The sequence below is a fragment of the Cotesia typhae genome, unplaced genomic scaffold (genome assembly GCF_013202065.1).
Source record: "Cotesia typhae breed Kobodo isofemale line unplaced genomic scaffold, CoteBio_Ctyphae contig_123, whole genome shotgun sequence".
Lineage (NCBI taxonomy): Eukaryota > Metazoa > Arthropoda > Insecta > Hymenoptera > Braconidae > Cotesia > Cotesia typhae.
Genome location: NW_027423715.1, coordinates 71,480 through 99,206, shown reverse-complemented (window position 1 = coordinate 99,206; position 27,727 = coordinate 71,480). Strand labels below are relative to the sequence as shown.

General features: G+C 27.2%; 1 protein-coding gene and 1 long non-coding RNA gene across 4 annotated transcripts in view; one reads left to right on the top strand and one right to left on the bottom strand.

Moving 5' to 3' along the window:
- Trc (Serine/threonine-protein kinase tricornered) overlaps positions 1-27,727 on the bottom strand; it is a 68,738-nt gene that overhangs the window by 28,547 nt on the left and 12,464 nt on the right. The window contains exon 1 of one of the 3 annotated variants that reach the window (XM_074257915.1): positions 25,743-26,543. The exons of 1 other annotated variant lie outside the window; for it this stretch is intronic. In XM_074257915.1, the coding sequence (XP_074114016.1) occupies positions 25,743-26,325 (583 nt within the window). In that variant the 5' untranslated portion in view covers positions 26,326-26,543. Of the gene's footprint in view, positions 1-11,873; positions 11,988-25,742; positions 26,544-27,727 lie in introns of those variants that run through there. One more of the 3 variants, XM_074257924.1, reaches the window with a different exon arrangement.
- LOC141537120 (uncharacterized) lies at positions 21,593-26,186 on the top strand. Its single transcript, XR_012480861.1, has 3 exons — positions 21,593-22,232; positions 25,761-25,875; positions 26,049-26,186. It is a non-coding gene; the product is annotated as an uncharacterized LOC141537120 (long non-coding RNA).

The following is a 27,727-nucleotide window of genomic DNA, read 5'->3' as shown; positions in this document are numbered from 1 at the left end:
ATTTGGCTGTTAATCATTATTTAAGGATACTTTTTATAGTATTATCAAAAAATGATTTTTTTTTATCGTAAATAAAGAGGAAATTTTAAGCTACCCTAAAATGCAAAATCTTAACTTTACTTTCAATTTTAATTTAATAATTGAATTTATAATTAAAAATTTACGAATAAAAAACGTTGATAATTATTTCAATAAATTTATGAAGCATTTAAATACTTGGTTAAATTATATAATAATCAAGCCTGTTAATATAAATATGAATAATTAAATAAAATACTATATTATTACAGTAATGAGTATACGGTAGTGACATTTACATAGATACAAGCTAAGCTTCAAGATACATTTATTATTATTAATATTAATAAAGCCATACATTTAAGATAAGATAATAGAAACAATAATAATAATCGTAATAAAAATAATTCATAAAAAAAAATAAAGTAATAACTCTGTTGTTCAATAAGCCGGTTGATTAAATGAAATAAAAGCTGCACGTGGTCGGTTATTTATTGAACTAAAACGTTTAATGTCAGGCATCGGTTGAGGAGAAAATAGTAAAAATCAAGAAACCCGTTAGAAGAGTAATTGTAATCACTTAATTGATTAAGTATAAAAATAAATAAAACCGTTAAAAAATGTAAATTAATTAAAGTTAATTTCTCGATCATAAAAGTGAAAATTTTAGTGAAGAGCACATTAAATTATACTCACTGAGAAATGTTTTTGCTGTTTTTTTTTTTTATTTTTTTATTTTTTACCAGCACAGTATAATAGTTGATAAACTTGAATTTTGAAAAAAAATTCTTGTGTCTTTATATGAAGATACTTATTTATATATATTTGAGTGGATTTATAGAGAGATAATAGTTGAATTAATCGATGGATCAAGTCGAATTTTAATAATAACACGTTGGGTTACTTTCCTACGTGAAGCAATGTGAAACTAATGAAACGAGGTTGCGATGATACTTATTGGGTATGAATACCGATTATGGGCGGAGTTTAAAGACTTTTGACTTTCGCTCAATGTGCATTATGTGCTAAGAAAATTTTATCAGTATAAATGGCATATATTTATGTATGTTTTTAATCATTTCATATGTGCATGCTCGATAGTATTATTACTATATGCATTGTTATTGCATCCTTTTCTCGAATTGTTGTTATTCTGTTTGTGTGCGCTGCAGTTAGAAATTTTTCATGCAGTTTTTGTTCGGTTAATTTTAATACCGAACTTTTAAATTAGGTGTCAAAAATTAACGGCGCTTTATTTGAACTACTATTATCGAGGTCATCGATTTTTTTTCAGATTTTATTTCAATTACAATTGAAGCTATTGAAACTAAAAAAGTGAAAGAGACAAATGATTTTTTTTTGTTTTTGTGAGTCTAACAGAAAATTTAGCTTTGAGAATCGCTCATTTGAAATTCTCATTAACTAAAAGCTTGATAAGGCCAAATTTATTTACTCACGTGTGTGAAAAAAGGAGAATAGGTGGCACCTCTTGACTGAACTATTGATCGGTTTTCGTCACGAAAAAATTTGCACGCGGAGAGATGAGCATAGTTAAATATGCCCAATGTAGAATTTCAGTCATAACTATGTTAGATGGTAGCAAGGATTATTCAGTGATCCGTAAACTAAAATTGAGATGAAATGCATGTAAAGCCAATTTATTTGCAACGCGATTGGTGGAATATATCATAAGCATAAAAATATTGCTAGTTTTATGTAAAGGAAAAATATAAATTTTTATTGAAGAAATAAAAATTTGAAAAAATAAATTTTGGGATTAAATCAAAGCAAATTAAATGGAATGAAGAATTTTTAGTAGATTTTTGCAAAAACTCGACAGTTAAGAATTTATTATTAAAATACTTTTAGGGAGAATTATTAAATGAATCACTGTAAAAAATTAATTTATCATAGCGGGGTTTATCCCAATTAGCGAGACTCGAAAAACAAGTGTACATTTTAACACATTTAAGTGGGTCATTTCCTTCAACTTGAAGTAAAATGAATGGGTTTAAATGATAATAATGCATGACACATTTTTAGTGTGTCGTCATTTAAAGGTCCGTATTTTAGAGAAAAGTACCACAGTTGCTACTTTGAGGATTACACTATTAAACTTTATTTTCTTAATCTTAAAACTTGCTATTTATAGTTTCAAGGTCTTTTATCCGTCAGAACTTTTTAATTTTCCGGTAGTAAGTCTTTAAAGACCGCGTCGTCACACTTCCCTACTTGTAACTACGTTGTGCTTTCTTTTTACAAATCTTCAAACAAATTTTGAATTACTCATAAGAAAAAATCCAAAAAAGCGTTCAATATTTTATAATCTATTAAAATATACTATAAATAAAAATTATGGAGAAATTTATATTTTATTTCAACGAAATAATTTCTGTTTCAATAATATTAATTCCAGTCATGACCAAATAACATCAAAATAATATGACAGTAAATTAAATATATAAATCAACTTTCCCTCAAACATTACCAATATTTTCATTAACCCCCATCATTTTTCTAACAAAATAATCCACCCTAATTATATTCCCCCATTGATATTTATTCTCGGCGTTTCAATTATCGGTAGACTTTTGCACAAAAAATTAAACATACTTTCCTTAACAAAATATTAACTTATCTCTCTGGGAGTTGGAAAAAACCAGAGTTCAAGTCCGATTGTTTGTAAATAAAAGGTTTAATTTTTTTTACCTAAACACTTTGAACGTGACATGACGTTAACGTTGCGGCAATTCCCTGAGTTCGAACAAAGGACATAAGAGTGATAAAATTTAGTTTATTTCTGACCCATCAGAAAATAACATGATAAAGGATAAAACTAGGATGAAAAAAGGCTATAAAAAATAGACTACTTTCCTTTTATTGTGAGGGAAAAGACTCAAGTCATATACCTATTTAGTTTTTTTTCTTTGTTTTATATATAAATTTTCCCCAGGCTGTTAGATGGAACGGTAAGATGATGGAGCGAAAGACGAGCAGTTAAAAAAAGTAAATCCTCGATAGGAGAATCTTTTCTCCAGTGAAGAGAACAGAAACGCAAGGGTGATAGTTGATAGATCGATAGGTTTTGATAGTTTCTCGGCTATTTTAGTTTCGTTTTACTTTAGATTTTATTTTATGCATATATATTCCATCCGCTTTTTGTTCGTTGGTTTACAACTTAACTATGACACACCACTGTGCTTTTTTCTGTTCCTCTCAATCATGCAGAGATCTTGTTGTTTTACACGAACCACTGATACCACTCGCGCTCTTATTTGTGATGTTGTCTACGTTTCCTAGGTAACGGCCTGGATTCGATGAACGACAAGTAAAAGGGAATGAACCTAAGCCGAATAAAATATCTGGATAAACATCACTGTTAGGGATTGTTGTTGTGCTATTTACAGTCCCACATATTTCAAATATACCGAGAACGAGTCTTGAAAATTTATTAAACTTTTGTTGCTAATCAATAAATCCATTACTTTTATTATTTATCAAATTATTTTTATTAAAAAAAACTTCTGGACTGAAGAAAAAAAAGTTTTTTTTTTTTTTTTTTTTTTTAAATAGACATAGCAAAAAATAGAAATTAATTTATTGAAAATTTTAAACAAATTAATTTTTTCTTTCTAATATTGCTCATTTTTTTCAAAAAAAATTTTTTCTTTGTGTAAAAAAAAATCAACTTGAATAAAAAAAAAAAATCTTGAACCAAGAAAATAATTTTGAAAAGTTTCATTATCCTTAATAAAGACGAAAAATTATTTAGTCAAGTAAAATTTACCACAAAAAATTTTTGCACTTAAATCAAGAATATAAAATTCTTCAAAATTGTTTTTTTTTAGTCAAGTTAATTTTTCTTCTAAGGTATAAAATTTTTGTTAAACTATAATCCAAATTTTATCTTTGAAAATATAAAAATTTGCTAAGAGAATGCATTAAATACTTGAAAACATGCCAAGAGTACTATTCTTGGAGTAATTTTTTAAATTAGATGAACAGAACCGTATTTATGTATTATATAACATCTGAGATTACTAAAGTTTGTAAAATTTACAAAAAAAAAAAGAAAAAAAAAAATTATTATTATTAAAATAATCAGTTGGGTAGATAAAAAATTTTCACTTGAGTCACGTCGCTGTAAAGAATAATTTGGACTATTGACTTGTAATAACAAAGAATATATTTATTAAAAATTAATTCCAACTGACAAATTAAAATAAACGAGAATGAAAGCCGTAGAAACATCTATTAACAACTGATCAGAATTTATCCACAACTAACATTAACTCAATGGACAAAAGAGAGGATTTGTATGAAATGCGCGGATCAGGGTTCAAATCCCGACAAAGTCAGTTTTGAACCAAAAATTCCATCCTACAAATTACACAAATAACAATAAAAATAATAATTTATTACAAAGTCTCGATTTAGTTAATCTTAACCCATTTTCTTTGTAAAATTGTCTTTCTCTCCGCGTCCAAGATAAACAAAGTATAAATAATAGTATGTAAAGAGTTTAAGTCTTGGGCGTTAAATAAGATTAAGATAATGAAGGAGATTAAACATAAACACACTGATAAAGACATTTTATTTTTATTTTGTTTTATTTTATTTGTTTTGGGGCTTTTCTCGTCACTTTCTTTGTTCCATTGGTGATTCGTGTCGTTGACATTGTTTTTGGTAAGGGGGAATTTTTTCTCGACTGACAAGGGGACAGTAAGTTTAGTTATAAACTTATTCGGCTTCTACTCTACATGACCGTGCTGTTCTTTATGTGACACTTAAGGCACCTCCCAGCTCGTATATCAAAAGCTACTCAAGTCCTTCCACGCTAATGTAATAGTAATATTACTTTTTATTACACTATATACCGTATTATATTTATTAGTTAAGATAATAATACTGGCGGGTATGTCTTTACACGATAATACACGTTTCGGTTCTTTGTTCGCTCGGTTTTCTATTTCAAGGTGCCATGTCGCAATTCTTACTCTTACATGTGGAAAAATTCATTGTTGAACATGTCAGATTGTTTGTTGTTGAGTTTAGGTACTTTACTTGCAATATATTTTTTTAGCTTTGTGAAATAACGTTCCTTTGTGGAAAAATTGTTTTATTTTCTTGGGTTATTCTTGTGAGTGTTTGAAAATAATGGAAATGATTTATGATGATACTTATACAATTGAAACGGAAATAGATTATTATAAATTTTAATAAATTCATTATTGTTTTTTTTTTTTTTTTTTTTTTTTTTACAAGAAATTGTACCACTTTTTATGGTTGAAATACTGTCGATGGTAAACTATTGATATGACTTTCAATTTATGTATATAATTTATTACAAGTCTAAATTTTTCTTAATATCAGAACTCTAATGGTATAAAAAGTCTGTAGAAGATTTATGATATGTTTCTATAAGCGCGCTTTTATATTTCATGTATATATTTTTACGTAGTAAGAGACGAATAATTGATAGTAATTTATCTTACAATCTTTGTTTAATTTGATAAATAGATAAAAGTATTGATTTTTTTTTTTTTTTTTTAAGGACATAAATAGAAAAATCATTGAATTTAAAATTGTCAGTCAAATTAGTAATTAGTATGAAGTTCTCGGTGAAAAATTTCTTATTTCTTGTATAAATGTGTCCTTCAAAAAAGCAACTTTGCATTATTTTTATGTGTGTGATAAAATAAAAGTGGACAGTGTAAATACCATATGAAATAAATAATTAATAATAAATGTGTCCTTTAATAAAGATTTTATGTTAAATAAAAATTAGTTGAACTAAAAATGAATGTTAGATTAGCTTCTTGAGAGACTCTAGAATATTATTTTCATTTTACTTTAATACCTCAAAATTAATAATCTTACAACGAAACTATTTAGTGACCATGCGCCACCTATCAGAAATTTTCAACACTACTTTTGATCAAAAAATTATATACACGCATCTCAGAGAATTTTTTCACGGATTAATTAGAAATTGAATCTACTAGTACAAATTTTTTTATTTATGAAAATTTTATTTTATACAACTATACTGTTTGTCGGTAACTAAAATAGTTTTTTAACTTTTTTCAAAAAATTTTAACGGATTCTACCATAAAATTTTAGTATACAAAAATTTTTATTTTGAAAAAATTTAATAAATTTTTACCAGTAATACCATTAATTCAATACAGGTATTTACAAATTCAAACTATTCGATAATTACTCCACCGATTTAAAAAAATAATTAATGACTCTACTTACGTTAACCGATAACAGTACTTCTCGATAAAAAAAATAAAAATAATAAAAACTTAGTACGAGCAGTAAACATAAAACTTGATGTTGGTTCTCGCAACACAATAAAAATTTTTATTTCTGTTCCATCAAAATCTGTTCACCGGAATAATATAATTGTTTGATTTAATTATCTCAACAAAAATATAAACAAGCCAAATTAATCTCATTATAATAAATAGTTTATAGAGATTATATTGAGCTAAGAGAATTTATTCAAAGGTCAAAAGTAATTGAATTTTCATTGTGGGAACCGAGAGAATTTCACGGTTGAATTTCTGGCTGCCGCAACTTCCCAGTGCACTGCGACCACCTTAAACTTGTGGTGACCGTATTTCAGCACGGGTATACATGTAATACGGATATGCATATATATTACCTTATAATGTGATAGTGCACTTTATAATCTACCGGCGATGTGTTGTATGTTGGATTATATAGTGTGCAGAGAAATACAACCAAAGGAGGATTCTTACGTGTCACATTCAAACTAAAATCAACCGTTAGAATGGAATACGGGATTTCGCTGTATAATACGTATAGACGTCTTTACGATGCTTTATTTTTTATTTTGTTCAAATATTCCCAGTTTAAGATTTTATTTGCGTCATTCTACACTTGTATTATTTTGAAATAAAAACTGCGATCAATAAATAAACTCCACAGTCTTTAATCACTTTTTAAAGCCTCAACTTGTCCAATTACACTTTACAGATTACGTCAATTACTTTTTTACGCCCGGAAGAAAATTTTATCTAGTGTCTAATGGTCTGCCTTGAATTGCTCTAAAGTTTAACAGATGAACATGGACTTACGTGTATTATATATATAAGCGTAATAATAACCGTGGCATTGGAAATTGAAATCAGACAGATGAATATTATAATTAAAATTAGAATCAAGTTTTAGTGCACTGGTTAAGTTAATATATAAGTTATTAAATAATTAGACTGCTCTGGGTTAATAAAAATTTTTAATAGAGTTTTAAAGTTTTTTTTTTTCCAGAAGTGAGAAACTAATTTAAATTTTATTCCAAAGCTATGGAATTTATTCGACATTCAATTTATTCTTTACCCACGGGAAATTTTTTTCAGTCCACAATAGAACGGACCCGTTCAATATTGGACACCAATAGTATTAAGATTCAATATTGAATTATTTAATTCTACAATATATTTTGTTGACCTAAATTTGATGTTTTTCTTCCACTGTCGAGGAGAAGAGATATTGATACTTTAACAAAAGTTGAGCAAGAGCTTCTAACTATAGAGCTGAGTAAATACGAGAAAGAGAAAAATTTTCTGTTGTTTTTACACCAATTTTAGGTGTGCGCTTACTGAGAAAATAGATTCATAAAAATGATATTTTTTTTAATGAAATCATTGAATTTTAGTTAATTGTTTTTTTTTTTTTTTTTCCCAGAAAAAAAATTTTATTTTCAAAATTGAAATTTAGTTTTTTCAATTTTATCATTTTGATGGTAAAAAATAATTTGCTAATAGCGACTCTAAAAAATAAATGCCTTTTTTTAGACTCATAACGCGAATATCCAGCAATCAAATCATCTTTCGCATAAACTTAATAGCAGTTGCGAAAAACTATTTCAATGGAATTTTTATTTTATTTTTCGAGTGATTCTTCCTTTCTCTTCTATAAAATTACCCATTATTCTTAAAAAGTCCCTAGTCATGTAACATCTTACAGACAACATCTTTACTATTGGATTTGAAGAGATAAAAAATTTTAATATCAATTTTACTACAATACAGTGCTTTATTAAGCTGTAATAATTATTTTATTAGATGTCATAACTTGTAACTGTGGTATAATAATTTTATCTAAAGAAAATTGTCTATAAATTTTGATGCAGATAATTATTTAAGGACATTTTTTACACAAAAAAAATTGTCTTGAATTAAAATAGAAAATTTCTCAGCTTATTAATTTTCTCGGCCATATTTAAGATAAAAAAATTATTAAAAATTTTTTAAATATTTATTTTTGATTTTTTCCATCGCAAAATTTGTCGTTTTTCATTAATATTAAAAATATTCAATTTTTTAATGATAAAGATGAAAATTTGCTAATTATATTTATATTACTTAACACTGAAGTGTAAAAATTCTAATATTTTAAATTGATAAGTGACTAATCACCTGTTAATAATTATCTTCGTAATTACTTAATTATAAACAATACTAAATTTTATTTTTTAAATAAAATTATTCCTCGGTTTGGATGCGAAATAAATAATTTAAAATTTGCATGAAACCGAAACTCCCGATTTGTGAAACCAAATTCTACCCTTTAACAATTATCAAAAAGTAAAACACGTGGTTAGTAAAATATCAATAACTTCCTGAAGGAACTCAAGTGTAGATCGAGACTCGACCACTTCCTTCCCACTCGAATATAATGTAAACGTCTGTCCTACTACTGTGTCCAGGTGTTTCTCTCAAGTTACTTTACGTCCTGTTTTCTAAGTGCTTTATATATTACTTCATGTACATGAAAATTAAACACGTACGGCTGTGACTTAGTGTCCGTTAAAATGATATTTATACTACTTATTATTTTATTTAAGTAAACAGTTTATAACTATTACTCCGCTATCACGAGCAATATCGATAGAAAAAGGAAGTGATGTAAAAAATATTTAAAAGAAACAAAGATTATTTGAATTGTGTGTCACCGACGACACGTCATTTATGAATATATTTCGGTATCTCTTATCTTACATTAGCTCGTTATCGCCTCAATTTAAAGCATGACTGATCGTTTGCTTCAATCAAACGATAAGTACCAGGAGTTGAAGGGCAATAAAAAGAAATACATTGTTATTAATATCATTATTATTATTATTATTATTATTATTGTTTCCATTCATTGTAAATAAATGAAATATTATTGAGTTACTTAAAATCAAACAAAGAGACTTTTATAAATGATTATTAAGACATTTAATTGCATTGAAAGCATCTCAAGGTTGCTATGAAAATATTTATTTTTTCAAGGCTTTGTCTTTGTATATTATTTTAAATATCTTCGTAATTATCACAGACGTTTAATTAAATTCCTTTTTATTATTTCTATTTTTTTTTTTTTTTTTTTTTATATTATGAATTCAGCAAATAATTTAGTTATCTTCTTTTATGTTTATCTATTAATTACTAAATTATAGGAATAATTAAGCGGAAAGTTATTTTATGTACTTAATATATGTCAATTGATAAATTTATTTATTATAATTATTATCAGTATGAAAAATTAAGTTTTTTGTTCTTGGATTTGTAGAAAAATGGAACGAGGCTGAGATATTTCATCATGGAGTTTAAATGTTATAATAATAATAATAATAATAATAATAATAATAATAATAATAATAATAATAATAATAATAATAATGTTTAAAAAGATCTAGTTACTAGTAATTGAGCAAACTAATTGTCCTAAACAAGATAAACAAATATCAACGATGAAAATCAATTGTTTCGTCACATTGCTACTTTCGTAATGATTAACATACGTTTGTTTATTATTTCTAGGTACTTGTACAAATATAAATCTAATTCCCAACAACATTTCCGTGTTTATCTTTCCCGTGTCGAACATTCTGTATAAACAATACTCTATTTATTTTAATACTCAAATCACTGGCAAAATATTGCACAAAAAATTAGAGAACTTTCTTGTAAAATTTTCCCTCAAGTCCTCAAGACAATTTCTCCGTCGCATTACCAACAATATCAACAAATATTTACATTTAAAATAATCCGTCTAAAAATAAACTTATAAACCAGAAATTTTATAATTAAAAAAAAAAAAAAAAACATTATTTTTCTAATGAAATAAATAATTTTCAAGGTCCTTAAGCTCACATAATTAATAACCGATATTATATTCCTAAGCATTACATTAGGTATAAATATAAATATAAATTAAATAAAACAGGTTTGGACTCTAAACACTACAAAGTAAACGTGATACGATGCCTTTCCCTCGACTAATATTAACGACAGTCTAAAATAAAAATAAAAATGAAAAAAAAAAAATAGTTGTCAAGACCTTGACATTAATAAACTCAAGTAGTGTTATGCAGAAAATGTTGGGCATTAAAAATAAAGGGCATAGGTGGGTGGTTGTTTATAATACGTTATATGATACAAATATATATGTATCAAGAATGACTCTATATACTATGAACGTATGATAATGTCCATTTACATATATACTTGTTGTACATACACCCACCACAAAGCAGCATTACACTTATAAAGATAATTTTCGCTTGAAGAATTGACCCTTGGCCTCGACCTGGTTTCTCCCGGTACGGACAACTCTTCTTCTTGGTACTCTATGCTCTGATGTTATTTTACTATTACCGCGGATGTTTGTAAGCCTCAGGCTACCCTCTACGACACGATGTCCTAAATTTCATCGGGGGTCAAGTCAGGATAAGAGAAAAAGCGCTTCTAATATAAATTAGTGTTCTTTCGTAAAAAAAAATTAACAATCAACAATAAAAAAATATTTTTGTAGTCTTAAGAATCGATAATTAATTTAAGAGTTCTAATAAATTGAAAAAAATAAAATTCTGTAGCTCGTAGAGTATTATCGAACCTTGCTAGGATTCGAACTGAGCTCCCTTGAGTATCAGTCATGCGACTCTGACGCTCCGTTACCCGACAGGCTTATGCATGCATTTCTACGATAAAAAAATCTATATTAATAGTAATAATAGTAGTAATGGTAACAGCATTGGTGAATAGACGCGGAGATGAGGTTAAGGAAAATTGCCAGGAATTTAAACGGGCATGATGCCAATAGGCCGGAGAAAGACTGCAGTTATGTATTGTTGCAGTTTGTATTTATCTATGTAGATACAGAGGTGTATTAATGTATGAGTAGGCGATGCCTACATAGATATACGGATATATATTTATGTCAGCTCTTATAAATTTATCCCAAAGCCTCGAATCAATCACAATCGTGATTCTCACGCTTCGCCACCGGGCTTTTTTTCAAGCTCGAGTTTTTTTTTTTGCTTTCTCTGGCATTTTTCGCTGGCTCATCCTCAAAAGATACCGACTATTGAATTTATCTTAAATTTCATACTGGCATATTTTTCGGGAAAGATAAAAAATATATGTTTATGCCAAAGGCTTTGTGTTTTTAACACTCAATTCTCTTAATTTTTATTTTTATTCATAGTTTTAAGAACGACGTGGTAATTAAAGAATAATTACTATCAGATTAACTGGATATAAATCAAATTTTTTTATCTTCTTAAAATAAATCATGGATGATAAAGAATAATAAGTTTTTTTATTTCAAAATTCTCAACTGATTGTAATTAATCATTAACTTGATTTGTAATTTATTTCCATCAATTTTTTTTTAATTAAAAATTTATTTATTTTTTCTAAGAGTTTGTCGTAAATTAATTGACTAATTTTTTTTTACAAAATTTTTAATTTATAATTTTTTCTGTAAGATTAAAAATTTTAATTTTTTTTTTTATTAAATTTTGTATATCAAATCACGATTAAAAAAAAACTAACCTGAGAGGTAAGATTTAGCACAAGTAATGTATCCGCACATCCTGCAGATCTTGGACCAAATTGGTTTCAAAACATCCGGACCAAACATTTATCTAGCAAATTATTGACTACTCCGAAAAAAGATACAAAAGTAAGAAAAAAAAAAAAAAAAGTAAGGAACACTTAAAACACCAGTACAGAGCTCGTAACCTCGGTTATTTATGTTTATAAATTTTTTTCGAGAAATTACCAAGCGTTCCAAGGTCTTTCGGCATATCAAATCACTTTACTGCGGTTATTTTAATAGTAAAAATAAAAATATAATCCAACATTAAATTTACAATGTTATCCATAGAGGTTTTTTCTCGGGTCATTTATCCATTAGTTAGCTTATACATTTAAAGTCTGATATTACGGAAATAATATTGAATAAAGTGACAGATGAGTGACTCGGTGAATTGCACGAGCGTTACTGACTGGATTTAAGAATAGACAACGTTGGACACGGCCGATCGGTTGGGACTCAGGCCCCTTCTTTTTTCCTCAACTGTCTTCTTGTATCACTTTGGATATAATAATAAGCAATGCATTAACTGTAACTGGATTAAATTTGAATCAACTCAAAAATTCAAAAAGAGTTTTCTTCAATTTTGTTTTCTTACGCGGTATTTTATCGCTGATTAAATTTTAATTGAACAGCTGAACAATCCTTTAGATTCAATTAATTTTCACGATCATTTATTTTTCTTTAGCATATATTTATCAGTGGTTTTATTTACTGACAAACAAAAGTTATTTCAATGCAGCCCATTGAGGCGAATCATAACTTGACACTGAATAATAACAGATTTAAATATTATCCTCTACTTATTTATAAATATTTCATTGGAAATTGAGTGAACATCGAGAATGGCGCGTCATCAGCGCGAAACGACTTCCTGAGTAGCTGTGTCGACTAACTGTATCGTCGAAAGGAGAAAAGGATTCTCTTATTCTACAACTAAAACACCTCTCTATTACACATATATAAAACCTCAATGTCTCAAAGCTTTTTTATATAATTTTTACCCTACCGGTCGGACTTTTAATCTTCACTCGTGTCTTAATTACAGCCTCAATCTCGTATCAATTATCTTTGCAATTACGGTCTCATTTACAGACATTAGACATTAAACATTAAACATCAGATATTAGATTGTTTACTTGTCATTTTAATTATTTTCGTTACTTTTTATCAACCCAGGCATACACTTGCTGCATTTAATTGAATAATTAAAAACACTTTCTCCTCTACACTGTTAATTAATTTATTTTATAATACTGCTTTTAATCTAAGCTTGGGGTAGTACCAGAACGTAAATTAAGAATTTAATTTGATTTTAATAGTATGGTTATTATTATTAATATGCAATAGATATCAAAACACTTAAAACTATTTTAAAATAATTGGAGTAATAATTTAAAATACTTTTGCTTTAGCGATAATTTGTCATGAAAATCAATTACTTTAAGTGCTAATTGATGTTTCATTGACAACTAATGGAAGATTTTAAGAAATGTCAATAAAAAGTCAATTTTCGTTGAGTAGTACAATTAATAATTCAATTGAGTCATTCTTGGGATTACTTAAGTGACAAATTTAGAACAATTAATCAAAATTTTTTAGTGATTAATTTTTACTGAGTAAAGTTAATTAAATAAATGAGTTGAGAGTAAAAAGACCCTGGCCGGGAATCGAACCCAGATCCCTCGCGTATCGGATATAAAGGTTACATCGCCTATTAAGGGAATGAATGGAGATTAAATTGATCATTTTTCCAAGTTAATATCTTGCGTAATTTTTTAATTTATGAGCTAATAGGTTTCTTATGAAAAAATGGACATTGTTGTGATAAGAAATTAATTTGTTGAAAATTTTATTTCTCAGCTGAAGAAATCAAAATTTTTTTCAAAGTAACTTTCTCATAAAAAAAAAAAAAAATTTTTTTTTGAGATTTGAGAAAAAAAAATTTTAAATGAAAATTTTTCAGTTCTTTATATAAATTGTTTTTCCTCAAGTTTGAAAAATTTTCTTCCAACAAGAAAATTACTGCGAGAGAAAATTTATATTTTTTTAAGCTAAGAAATAAAATAAAAAAGAAAATTAATTTCTTATTGCAACATTACTCATTTTTTTTTTAATTTTCCCTCTCAGTATAGAATAAATGAGTTACTGTTTATAATTGAAATTTAATATTAATGTTTCAATAATAATGCAATTTTGTTTCATTATGGATATTTGGAACACTAAAATTGTCACCTTTTAAAATTAATTGTCTTTAAAATTTTTTTATTGTGCATTGTGGTCCTCGAAAAAAAAACCTAGAATTTAATATTTGATAATTGGACAGTTTTTAAGCTTGCCGATAAGATCTACACAGTAAAAATAAAATTTATGTAGATTTAAATAGAGATCTTAATTCTTGTAGATCTAAATTATTTTTCCCGAGTAAAACTACTTGAATAATAATAATAACGACCTTGTAAACGTCAAAAAGCAACCTTTTGTTAAATTTTTTAATTAAATAATCACTCAACTGACTTAAATTCAAACCGTGAACCATAGAGTTACCCACGGATGAATTTTTCTCAGTACGTACGGTACAGTCTATGTATTTTCTTTTTTTAATAATTATTTTTCTATTTACTTCTTTTTCTTTCACTACTTCATTACATTTTTCTGAGAAATCACTTTCCACTCAGACTGCCAGTCTTTTTTGTACCAAAGAATAATACTCCCACGTATTTCAGAGTGAATCAATCTTCCCCAATTAATCTCAACTTTATATAATCATTTCCAAATAGGTCTATTCTAAATTTACAGAATCTTAACCCGAGTTTTCTTACAATTCGCTATTCTTAAGGCTCCTAAAGTTCCTGACGTCTTTTCTCATTAGAAGTCGATAGTTCAAACTCCTTTAAAGAGGGTTGAAAAATTAAAAAAAAATTATTTCAACGAGAACTTTGATTCAAGCATCGATTTTTTTTTTTTGAATTATAAATAACAAGGCTATCTTTATTAGTTTTCAGCACAAATGGATCTGAGGATCGTAAAAACAACTTTCAGAATATCGGTTTGAAATTTACACCACCAGACCAGCTGCAACACTTACGATCATCATAAAATTTTTTTTTTTTTTTATTCTGAAACTAATTTGGAAAAATAAATGGCAAAGACTTTTTTTAAAAAAATATTTGAAAAAATTCCTTATCAATTTAAAAAATTTTTGCAAGTTTTATAAAAAACGTCATTAAAAATTTAAGAGTCAGAAAAGTTTTGTATTTTTTGTTAAAAAAAATATATATCATTAAATTTAACAAAATGCACTTTAATCTTGCTCCCCTATGACCTTATCAACAATTAATGTACTCATATTTTTATCACTTCCATTAAAAAATGACCTGAAGTATATTTTTATTATTTTACACTTTTAAACATATCTATCAGAACATTCTAAAAATACTTAAGAGCAGTTCAATGTCAATATCAATTTAATTTTAATAGCCCTCTGATATAAATATGAATTTTATAAAAAAAAAAAAAAAATGAAACTCCTGATCTCTCTTCTTATTAAATGAATACCAAAGAAAATTAAATAACAAGAATTTATGTAAGAACGAACGGTAATGCTGTTTTGTAATTTATTAAGTAATATTTTCCATTTGTCATAGTATAGGAGTAATCATATTATAATTATAATTTAATCGGAAAACTCGGGATTTCAACAAGAAAGTAATAAAAGTGTTGGCAGTAAAAAAGATATTTAGCAGATTCAATTTGAAATAGTTTTCTATCTAATCGTAATATGTTTATAACGTAACAAGGAAACCGGGGCCAAGTAAGTGAACAACAGGGCTGTCCGCGATGGTCCGCTATACGGTCGGCGACCGAGCTCGTGACCGACTTTCGAAAAGGGGAGTACGTATATTACAATTACATAGCTCGTACTCTATATACTATATACCATATAGACATTCACATGAACCCAACATCCAATACCAACACCAATACCAATGCGTGTGTACCTGTCTATTTAACTAATAGAACAGGATCGTATACATATATATTGTCGTGTTACATAAATCGGATCTAATGAAAAGAGTTTTCAATATAACATAATATAATAACCGGCTGATATCATACATTAATTGTAAATAGAATTATTATTATTATTATTATTATTATTATTATTATTATTATTATTATTATCTATATTATTAAGAGAATAAGAAAAATTTTGTTTCCTCCATCACTAGATATATAATTAAGAAATTACTTCGTATCTTGTGAACGATTGACATTTTTAAAGATATGAGCTCATTCCGATGTTACACTCATTGAAACCTTTCATTTGAGTACCCACATCAATTTTTTATATATTTTATATATTTATATATATAAATATGTGAAAAATATATAAAAATGCATGTGGGTACTCAAATTAAAGCTCTTGATTAGTGTAACATCGGGATGAGCTTATATCATTAAAAATGTCAATTGTTAAGAAAGTACAGTGCAATTTAACAAAAGTAATTATTTAATAAAACAAAATTTTAATTTTTATAGTTCACATGTCACGGCAGTCACATAATGATTGCAAGGTTTCTAGTTATTATTATTATTATTATTATTATTTTAAATATTTTAGTATAATAATTTTAGGCATAATGATTAACTTTTTACAACAATGCATTCTCTGAACCACTGCTGCAGTCTAAATAGTATATATAGAGAAAACTAGATTCGCGAAATCGCGTGACAGCAAAAACACGAACGAGGCGCAATCGTTCGTGTCGAGTATGATTAAGAACTGCGACAAAAAATTATTGCAGTAAAATCAAAATATAAATTATCTTTTCCAGTCTTACATTGTAAACTGTAAGAATAAAGTAGAAAATAAAAAAAAAAAAGAATTGAGAACGAAGTTAATTGGAGGATAAGAATATTTTTTTAGTGATAAATTTTCAGAGCATTCTAAGCGAAGGATGCCAGATCTCTTCGTTTTAAATAACATAATTCAAGTGATGAGAACAATGTTTAGATTGTTTCAATCTGAGATTGACAGATAACAGATTTTATTTCGAACAGACAAGTTTGGAAATTTGATGCTTTGATTTATTTTACTGTCAAAAATTTATTGAGTAATAAAAGGTCAGAGGTTTTTATGGTACTTCAATTTTAATTGATATAGTTTGATATTGATCAGTTTAAAAAAATTTAGTGTCATTTTTCATATCAAAACTTTTTATAAATTTAAATTAATTTATAAATAATTCTTGATAAATATATACATCGTTTATCTTAGTACAGTGTACTGGAAAGAGAGTAGAATGGATTAATATGAGTAAATCAGCGAGAAATTTAAAAGCAATCGTAAAGCACATTTCAAGTGTTCACGCTTGAGGTGTGCAATAATTATAATTGAATTGTAATTTATTGTATAGCTCTGAAGAAGTCATGAATACTTAACAAACGTTGGTAATACATTTAAATATTTTACTATCATTCCTTATTTTCCGCTACTGCAATGAATATTATGTTTATATTTTAATACATATTATTAAGAATGTTATGAGTTTCACGTTCAACTGATGGTCGAATGGTATGTAATCTATCATAAACATTTTGTAGAAAACATTTTGTGTCTAAAAAATTCACGACCCTGATTTAAAATTATTTTGACTCCAATTATATTTATTAAAAGTTTAATTTTTGAATTTTTTTACATAACGTATGCACAAACTTTCTTATGATAAGAAATTTTACTTTTAAGTTAATTAATTGATAAAAAAAAAAACATTCGAGCATTCTTTAATCAAGAAAATATTCTATTCACTTTCTACTCTGCTACTTTCTGTAATTTAACTTAACTTGTGATTTTAAGTTTTCAGTGTATAAAGCATTATTGTTTGATAAGTTTGTTTGTATGAATTTTATTATCGACAAAGTGGTAATAAATTTTCGCAATAGACATGACAAATGTTGAACACTGAAAAAACATTAACTTCTCTAAAGTAAAAAGATAAAAAATTTTATCTCTTGAGACTAGAATAATAATATGTCGTATATTTATAATAAGAATAAAAGAAAAAATTACTGTTTAATTCATATAAAAGCTTTTAGAGAAAAACTAATTTAAATCTCACAATAAAAACTGATCCAATGCGATAAAATTAAACCCTCGATTTTATTTAGAGTTTAATACTGCACTCGTTCGATTTAAATATAATCCGACTTATAAAATATGATGGCTATTTAGTAAATATTTTATACAAATACTGAACGTATTTATCAGTTTCATATAAATCCTCTTGCTGAATAATAAAGTATTCATCCGGAAGGAATTAATACTGTTACAATAGAAACTTTTTGATAATAGTAAATAATAAAGCTTCGCGAGGAATAAAGAATTAAATTTCTTTTAACTTAAAACGCAGTTTTTATTCAAATTTATGATTGAATTTTTAAATATTTCCTAGAAAGTCAATTAAAAAAATGAAAAATTAAAGAAATTTTCATTATCACCGAGATTATCTGTGAATATTAATATTTAATGTATTTAATATACAGAATAAAAAACTTTTACATAAAAAGCGTCTGATGATTTGACTTTTTTACTCCATCAATGACAATTTCTTTCAAATGATTTTATTTAGCTAAAAAAAAATAATTTTTTTCAACTTGTTCAAAAATTGATTTATCAGAAAGATTTTTTTTTAATAAACTAAAAAAAAAATTTCCAGATTTTGAAATCTATAAAAATTTCACTTGAAAAAAAAAAACATGGATTTTTAAATTTTGCCATTTTTTATTTTCCTCAAAGACAATTCTAATTTATCAAATAAAACTTCTGACTTTTAAATTATTTGTAAAAATTTGAAAATACAAAAATTAAAAAACTAAAAGGAAAATTAAATCTCGTCACGATCTTTAGTCATAAACTCATTTCCGAAGAAATCTACCTAAACCCATTCGAATAACCGAGTACTAAATATTTATTAACCAATCCTAGCTCCTAACAATAAAGCACCACAGATATGAATAATTTGAATAAATTCTTGTAATTTAAATTCGTAATTAAAGGTATAAAAAATTAAACAATAGAACAAGTCTGCAATTATCCATTATTGAAAAACTAACAAGTAATAAAAAGGCAGAGTTATAAAAAGTGAGCTCAGTAGGCGTGAATAGAAGCAGGTTTTTATAAACATATCAACCTAATATCCGCCAAATGCAAGTGAAATAAGTCGATGGACTATCGTTAGCTCATATTATGTCTAATGTGTAATTATAAAAGTGTTGTAAGTAGTAAGATGCCCGCGAACTGGAGATTCGCGGGTTCCAAGGAGTTATGAGCAACCATACTAATTCAGTGTAATCCAGCAGAAGTAAAGGGGCCGTGTCTGCTAGTATATATCTATCTCTATAGTATATAATGAAAAAAGTAAATGCAATAGGTATTATACGATAGGATGTACGATTGTGGATGTGATATGTTGTATATATAGACGTATGTGGACTTGCAGGCAATATATGTTGTACACCTTCTTACGTAGGCCTTAACTCAAGTATTATCCACGAGTATAGAGGAAACTACTATTATACACAAAATGTAAGTATAATATATAATATATAGTACACAGTACACTACTTCCCACACAAAATAAAATGAAACATCGTTCGTCTCTTAACTACGACTACTCTCGAGGCCGATATATCTCCCACGTATCCTACGTAACTCGCGTAAGTACAGTTGAGGTTTCGGTCGTGGAAACTCGATCTTTGTCTCTTGGCATTCATAGAGATAGATACATTGCGTTAAGTTATTATTATATAGGTACATGTGCTGTATATCTATAGGTATGATACGTCATGTACGAGTCTAGGTGTGGCTATGTAACAATATTTATATGTACATGTATGTAGGTATGATGTAGTCCAGATTTACAGTCACCTTCAGGTTAAATTGCTTTAACTTGTATCAAGTGGACTTGACTCATATCTATTTTTAAAAATTTTGACTTTTGTTTTGTTTTTTAACAACTGGTTTAGGTGTTCGCAAACATCCAGTCGAAAAACAACGGATTGGATTTAAAGCTGGGCAATAATGGGTGAAGAGTACATAAGTAAATAGAGGAGATTTACTCTTTTAATATTGTTATGCTGAGGAACAATGTTGAGGAAAATTTTTAAATGTAGTAGTTACAGTTTTCCGGTTTTACGTTCAATCAAAGCGCGGATTTAATTACCGTGCGGTTAAATTTCCGTAGGGAAAATATTTGTGAAGAAATTAAAAAATGAATTTTTATACACGAAAAAAAATTTCTTGATTGAAGATAATTATTTTAGAGAACGGCTGTCTTGATTCAAGAATTTTTTGTCTTGGGACTCGTTTTTTTAACTTGAGAAATTTGAAAACTTTGTTTAAGAATATTATATTCTTGTGAAATGCAATTTAGTTTTTTAACGAAAAATGCAATTCTCAAAAAATAACAATAATTTTTTTTTATTTTAAGAATTTGATGCTGGTTTAAGAACAAATTTCTACAAAATACTTAAAAAACGCTATTTTTTCACTTCATCGAATTTGTAAAATTCTTAAATGAAAAAATATTTTTATTTGAATGAACTAGTTATTTTTTAGTGTAAAAATAACAATTGATTTATTATCAAAAAAAAAAAAGAAAAAAGGGTCAAAAATTTAACTTTTTGTCTCTTAAAGAAACTTCTTTAAGAGACCTTTGCTCTCAAAATCACTATCTGCAATTATGTATTTAAAATTATCTAAAAAAATTCTAATTGAGCCATCACATTTTTTTTTGTCACATAGTATAACTTTCAAAAGCCAATAACCTAATAATTTATTGCTTAAAGATGATCATATAATTTTTTTCTTCCTCAAAGAGTGTAACAAAAATGAGGTCATTACATCACTATATCTCAATTACATGTTTTTACACCCGAAAATAATCGTTTCACTGTGTAATTACCTCATAAATACTCTTCTGTCTGAAGAGTTGATCTTTATTTTAACGATCAATCATTCCCTGAAGACTTTTTTCGAAAAAAAGTTAAAATTAGTAACAAATTATAATTGAGCCCACCCAAAAAATAACTCGATCGACAAATATCTAACCATTGAAGAAATAATTGAATAATTTTCTTGACTCTAATAAAATTAGATAAAATAAAAACTGTAAATCGTGATACGGGAGTTATCTCGTCGGCACTAGTATAGTATATATTACATAGTACAGTGTATTATATTATATAGCTTGCCTAGATCATCTCATTACCATACGACAACACTTTATGTAACATATTTAATGACCTAGAAGATCAACATATTTTCCTTAACCTCGACTGCGCATATTTATTTAAACTTTAAATAAATTAACTTATTAATCAATCAGCGATATGTATCGAGTAGATAAATGTATGCTATAGTACCTATTTAAATTTAAATATTGTCTTCAATAATATGTATAAGTAAATCTGTTAATATAAATGTAAATATTAACAAAATCCGGATGGCTCGGATAATAGGTGTTATTATTACATCACAACTTAACTCAACTATACATACTTTCTTCCGATAAAAAGATAATAACTTTAGGGGCTTATATAACAACAACAGTGCAATAAAATTACATAAAGATCATTGACTTGTTTATGTCTCATACGTGCTAGTGCTGTTATATTCAGACTTACTGTAATAATGTCTATTCTATCCATGTGTGTGTGTGTGTACAGTGTATACAGAAAAAAGGAAGTTAAAAATAATAAAAAAATATATGTTCGTTTGTCTTTATCAGTGAATAATGTTTACGCACTAGCTTTTCCGGTTTTGTTATCATCATTATTATCGTACTCGTCATTGTGTAATCACGTTGTAATGAACAGGTGGGTAGAAAATGAAGACCAGACTAGGCCTCGTACTATTCTCGGTACTTAAATTGTGGGAAAATGTTGACACATAAAGACCATGTTTATATTTAAATTAACCGCCTACTCTTTAAATTTATTAACTTTTAGTAATTACCGAGTGACACGATTATCAACGTGCGTGGAGTTTGATTATTAGATAAGACTTATGTGGAAATTCAAGTTAACAAAAATTTTATTTAGATAAAATAGATATTGTATTAGCTTATTTTTACAAAACTACGTCATCGACCTGAAGCATCAACTTTAACAAAAGTTATTAAATCACGTGACGAGAGATTTTTGAATTATCTAAAGTTAAATTAAGGCAACAATGCGGCAAGCTCACGTCTGACAACTGTATTGTTGGATTGAGCGGAGAAAAAAGTATTGTATAGAAAACTCGGTTGGAAAATGTGAGTTGATTTACTAAATGAAAATTTTTATTACAATACGAGATAATATAATTACTTTTTTTCATTATGCAATTATAATCGACCGCTTAAATTGTAAATTTTACTCAACAAATTAACAAATTATAATTTTCGATGTTTTAATTTGGACAATTCTGGCAAATGATAATTTTTGAAGTTATTATATTTGATTGTCTTTATTAAAACTTTAATATAAGATTTTTTAAAATTAAATATCGTTGTAATATCATTTTAAGTTTTTTTTTTTTTTTTTTTTTGTAATTAAACGTTGGTAAAAAAATTAAACTATTAACTAAATAGTTTGATCACGAAATCGTGGCTAAATCTGCAGACATATTTTCTCTTCAAAAGTTCTGATACAATCTTATAAAAACATCGGATTCTCTAAAGATTCTTAACCAATTTTTACAAAGAAGAATCGGGATTTCGTTGTTTGCACAAGATTACATCAGAATTCTTAAGCTTGGTTTTTAAAATTAAATTGGGTGCATAGAATTGCTAAGAAGTTTGAGAAAAAAAGATCATTAAACGAATTGTAATTGAAAAATTAAATTTGAATAGTTTTTAATGATTAAAAAAACTTATTTCTAAATAATCAACGCTTTAAATTAAATATAAATTGATGTTTAAAAAATTGAGTCAGCAACGTGGAACTTAATTTGAAATTATGTTTAAAATTTTTTAACTTAATTTATTTATTTTGTAAATGCGATTTAATACAGATATGTTTTGTGTGTTAATAAGGAGATGGTTCTTCGGTTGAGTTATATATGATGTATGAAATTTTAACGACGGTTTTGATTGAGATTAAAATGTAGACATATGCATAACATCATAAAACGTATTAGAAATATTAAACACATGTTTTTCATTGTAAACAGTTCTCCTTCTTATGAATCACTCAGATTTTAAGATTTTATGATTTTTTTATATTTTTAAAAACTAATAGCCCCAAGTGTAATGTAAAATGATTCATATGTTTCCATGGAGAAATAAGAAAGTGACTATATGACTGCCGAAAATTATGAATTTGATAATTTTTAAGTAAATTAAAAAAATGATATTGCTATGATGATACTAATTACCAATCATTTAGTAATGCTTACAAATTAACGGATGTTTTCATTAATCCAAGTTTCATAAAAAAATTTTCAATCCAAAATTACTTGCAAAATAATTATTAAAAAATAAAATCCACCATAACTAAACTTCCTAAAACTAAGAAACTAGCATATATAAATAAATTACATCGTGTTTGTAATAGCTGTTACATTATTGATAAATAGCGTTATAATTGTTTTGATTTCCCTCACATCAAAATATTAATTTATCACGTTTGTAAATGGTTTATCCCTTTTTCCGGCCTAGTTACCTCGACAACCGGAGATCACGATGGCTCACGGGAATAATTTACCGAGCGTTCCGCTAGCATTTACATGCGGCTGCTCTTACTCCGTTATGTTATGAACGGCACTTACGTTACTATCTCATTTTCAAAATAACATTTTTTAGTTTTATTTCATATCATGCTCTTTAGTGGTTAAGTCTCGGCCCCTCTAATACTCGTGTCTCAAGGAAAAATAAAATATCTTAATTGGAAGAAATTTAAATCTAAATTTAATTTGTCCATTTATTTCTTCCGGCGCGAGTCAACATTATTAAAAAAAAAAATACTCATTTTTTGTCGGTAGAAAAAATTGTTCAAATGAATTAAATTATTAATTATGTAAATTAGCTCGGCATGATTTCTAGGTCAGATAATCTTAGGTCATGACACAAAAATACTATTAGCCCATAGTTATCGATATTATCATTTTTCTTGCCCATTTATTTGAATAATCGATGATAAAAGTATACTTTACTACTCTGTTATTGCAAACGAGTATAAAAAAGGTTTTTTATTTGAAAAAATAACTAATCAACTGTAAAAAATTACAAAATAACGTTAATTTACGTACAACACTGCTTACGTGTATAAAATAATGATGAGGTCAAAAGAGAATTGATGACCAAACAATTTAACATGTTTACATGCTACTCATGTATAAATATGTAATTTATTTAAGTAATACCAGAGTGTACCGTATATATAGCATAGTAGAGTTTAAGCACGCGATTAGAAGGCACAGAATAAAACTCAAGATGTCTTAGACTTTAGTGCACAGAACGTTTGTTTGCATTAATGATTCATCACCCAGCATAATGTAGTAGAAGCATTATTAGCCGCATTTAATGAGCTTGCGCAGTTTTTATTCATTGATTGCTATGAAAAATAAACTAAATAAATAAGCTATGTGTTTTGTTATTTTTATGCAGTTCCGCAAATTTATGGACGGCTGAAATTTAATAGACACTGTTTTTCCGGTAAAATTGCTCTTTTAGAATTGATAATAATAATTGAAGATAAAAAATAAAGAGAAAAAAATTTTAAATTGGAAAATTTTAATTAAATAATGCTTTAGTAGATTGACTGTGGCTACGTATGACGATCAAGAAACTTACGCGCAGGAGAACCCAGGATCGAACCCTGGTCTGGTCAGAATCTTATAAATTGAGTTTTTTAAAATTGAAGAATTTTAAAATTCAATAATTTTACTTCTTAAATTTATATTTTGTTATTTTGAATGATGAATAAATAAATAATTCTCAACTCCAAAAAAATTTTGAAGTAAAATTTTCTATTAATGTCTTATATCAATTTTTCTTCTATCAATCCAAGCTTCGCCGAAGTCTACACGATAATTTGTCACTGAGTTATCGGCTGTCATATCCAAAATGACGCTTTAACTTTGGTAATTAATAACTGATGATCCAACAGGAAATTGAAGCATGACTCTAAATACTTTGTCTTTAATTATTTATACAGCCCTTACATTATTTAAAATTTTGACAACCCATATTTTACGACTTCATAATTTAAGCAACAAAATTAAAATTACATTGATTAAAAAAAAAAGCCGATGACATTTAAGAAAAAATATACTTTTCCTTAGACTGTCACTTGGATTAAAGGTGACATTGAAATATATAAATACTTCGAGACTTTAAATCTATACTTTTATAACTTTTTTAACAGCTGTAATGTCTCAATTGATTCTACAATGTTAAAATTTAATAACTTTACTTTATTACTTTTTACTTATATCATTTAAATTTTAATTATCAAGTGTGGAAAAATTTTCATAATAGTTACAAAATAAATTTATTATTTAATAATTGTAAGCAAAAAGGTCAATCGTAAAATTTTATCAAATTTAATTAAAAAATTGTAATTTTTAGCCGTGAAAAATTACAATTTACCATTTTTAAAACATTAAAAAATTTTTCGAAAAAATTTTTTTCATCAAAAAATTGACATTTAATAAAAAATTCTAAATATTTTTTTTTATGAATTAAAATATTCTGCACCGCAAAATTAAATTAAACAATTACCAAAGAAACGTTAATCAATCCATAATTAAAAAAGACTAAAAATAAAAATAAAATAAGGACCTGATTTTTCCATAACAGGTTGTCCAATTCGTCCAAACCACCTCAAAAATCTTCTTGCAGTAGTCGTGCTCGGCTTGCATCCCTCCAAAATAACAACACCACTACCATTATGACTGTTACCACCAATATTACGGTGATTATTATGTTTATCACTATTACTAACAATATTATTATTATTACTATTATTAATCAAATGATTTTTACCATTACTATTGCAAGTAATACCACTGTTATTACGACTATTATTATTGATATTATTATTATTAGCAAATATAGTTTTATTAACGACGTTGTTCCCGGTGTCAGTTTGGGTACCCTCCAACTCCACCTTGTTCACATCACGACACTGTTGCTGTTCTTTGGAGCTGTTTAAGCCTCCACCTTCTCCTTCGCTACCCGGAGTACGAGTATGCTCAACTGCCCCTTGAACTCTGCTGTACGGCGACATCCACCCAGCTGAGTTTGCGTGAAGATTTATTATTTTAGCAGACTCCGGAAGCCAGTAGTTGTTTGACGCTACCGGCATCTCACGTGTCTCGTCGTCCGACGAGTTAAACACAAAACCGCAAAACAAAAACGGCATCAAAAAATCACCCGATAATTATTGGAGTAATAAAAAAAAAATTAATAATTATCACTGCCTGCACTTCACTTTGTTTTACTTCCTTATTAATTTTTTTTTTTTCTTAATTATTATCACAACTCTGTTATTACAATTCAACTTGTAAAATCGCAATTTGTTATCACATTTGATAAATTGATATAGAACTGATAAGACATTGATAAAAAAACTGATAACGATTATTAATTTTTTTTTTTTAATTATTATTAGTATTATTATATTAATATTTTCCAAATAAATTATTTTCATAAATTTTACAACAGGCCTTAAAATTTTTTTTTTTAATGTAAAATAAAAATAAAATTTTATAAATTTCAACACTTATTAATAAAATAACTTTTACATATTTAAAATAAAGTATAAACTTTTGAAACGATCACATATTAATAACTAACAATTATTATTATTATATCTCTTTCCATCAGTGAGTTACAATAATATAACTGAGAGCAACAACCACTGTGTTGACACTGCCGATGAGCCAAAGTAACACTCACATATCACCACATACTCATACATCCATCGACCTATCTGTAAATCACATGTACATCTGTACACACATATATATTTATACAAATATATGAGTTAAGTATAGATGAGCCACTCGCGCACAATTTACACGAAGGCCATTCACGAAAGCTCCGTCACGTTAATGATTACGTAAGTGTGAAAATTTTTGCATGTATTTTTACCACCAAGACAATTGCAGTAAAAAGGTTCAAGTTGCCTTGTAATTGCAATTAAATTCAACCAAAGTTAGTAGTTTTAAAAAGCAGGAAAAAAAAAACAACAAAGAAGACAATGTGACCTCGAAAATTCTTTGTTGCCCGATCGAATTTCCGCTTTTCCTTAATACAAGTATAGAGTCAGCTGTTTCATACCGCGACCAATCGCAATACGTGCCAAACTGTATTATTATTACAGCGATGCACTCTGAAGTTTACGTACATGTGTATAGATACATGTAAGAATTTATAAGTGTAAATAAATTAGTACAAATGGTACGCTACGCGTACATTTGCTGAAAATGGTGAATCTAAGTGAACATGTCGCACAAGTATTAGCTGTTTATGTTGTTGCAGCAAAAGTAGACGAGACGCCTCGCATTTAAAGCGATTGTCGGTCATTAAACTCATTTCTTATTGTATCTTTCCGTGGATCAATGTCTTTTTACTCCTCATATAATGTCACATTGCAGCTCAACTCGATTCGCTCCGAAATAACCAGGTGCGTTTTTACCGACAATTTGTTGTCTCCTAATTAACTACTCCGACTACTTCACTGTCCTCACAGCTACTCGACCATTTATTTACTAAACAAGCACACAGCTAAACAAACAATTGTTATTATTGTCATAAAAATA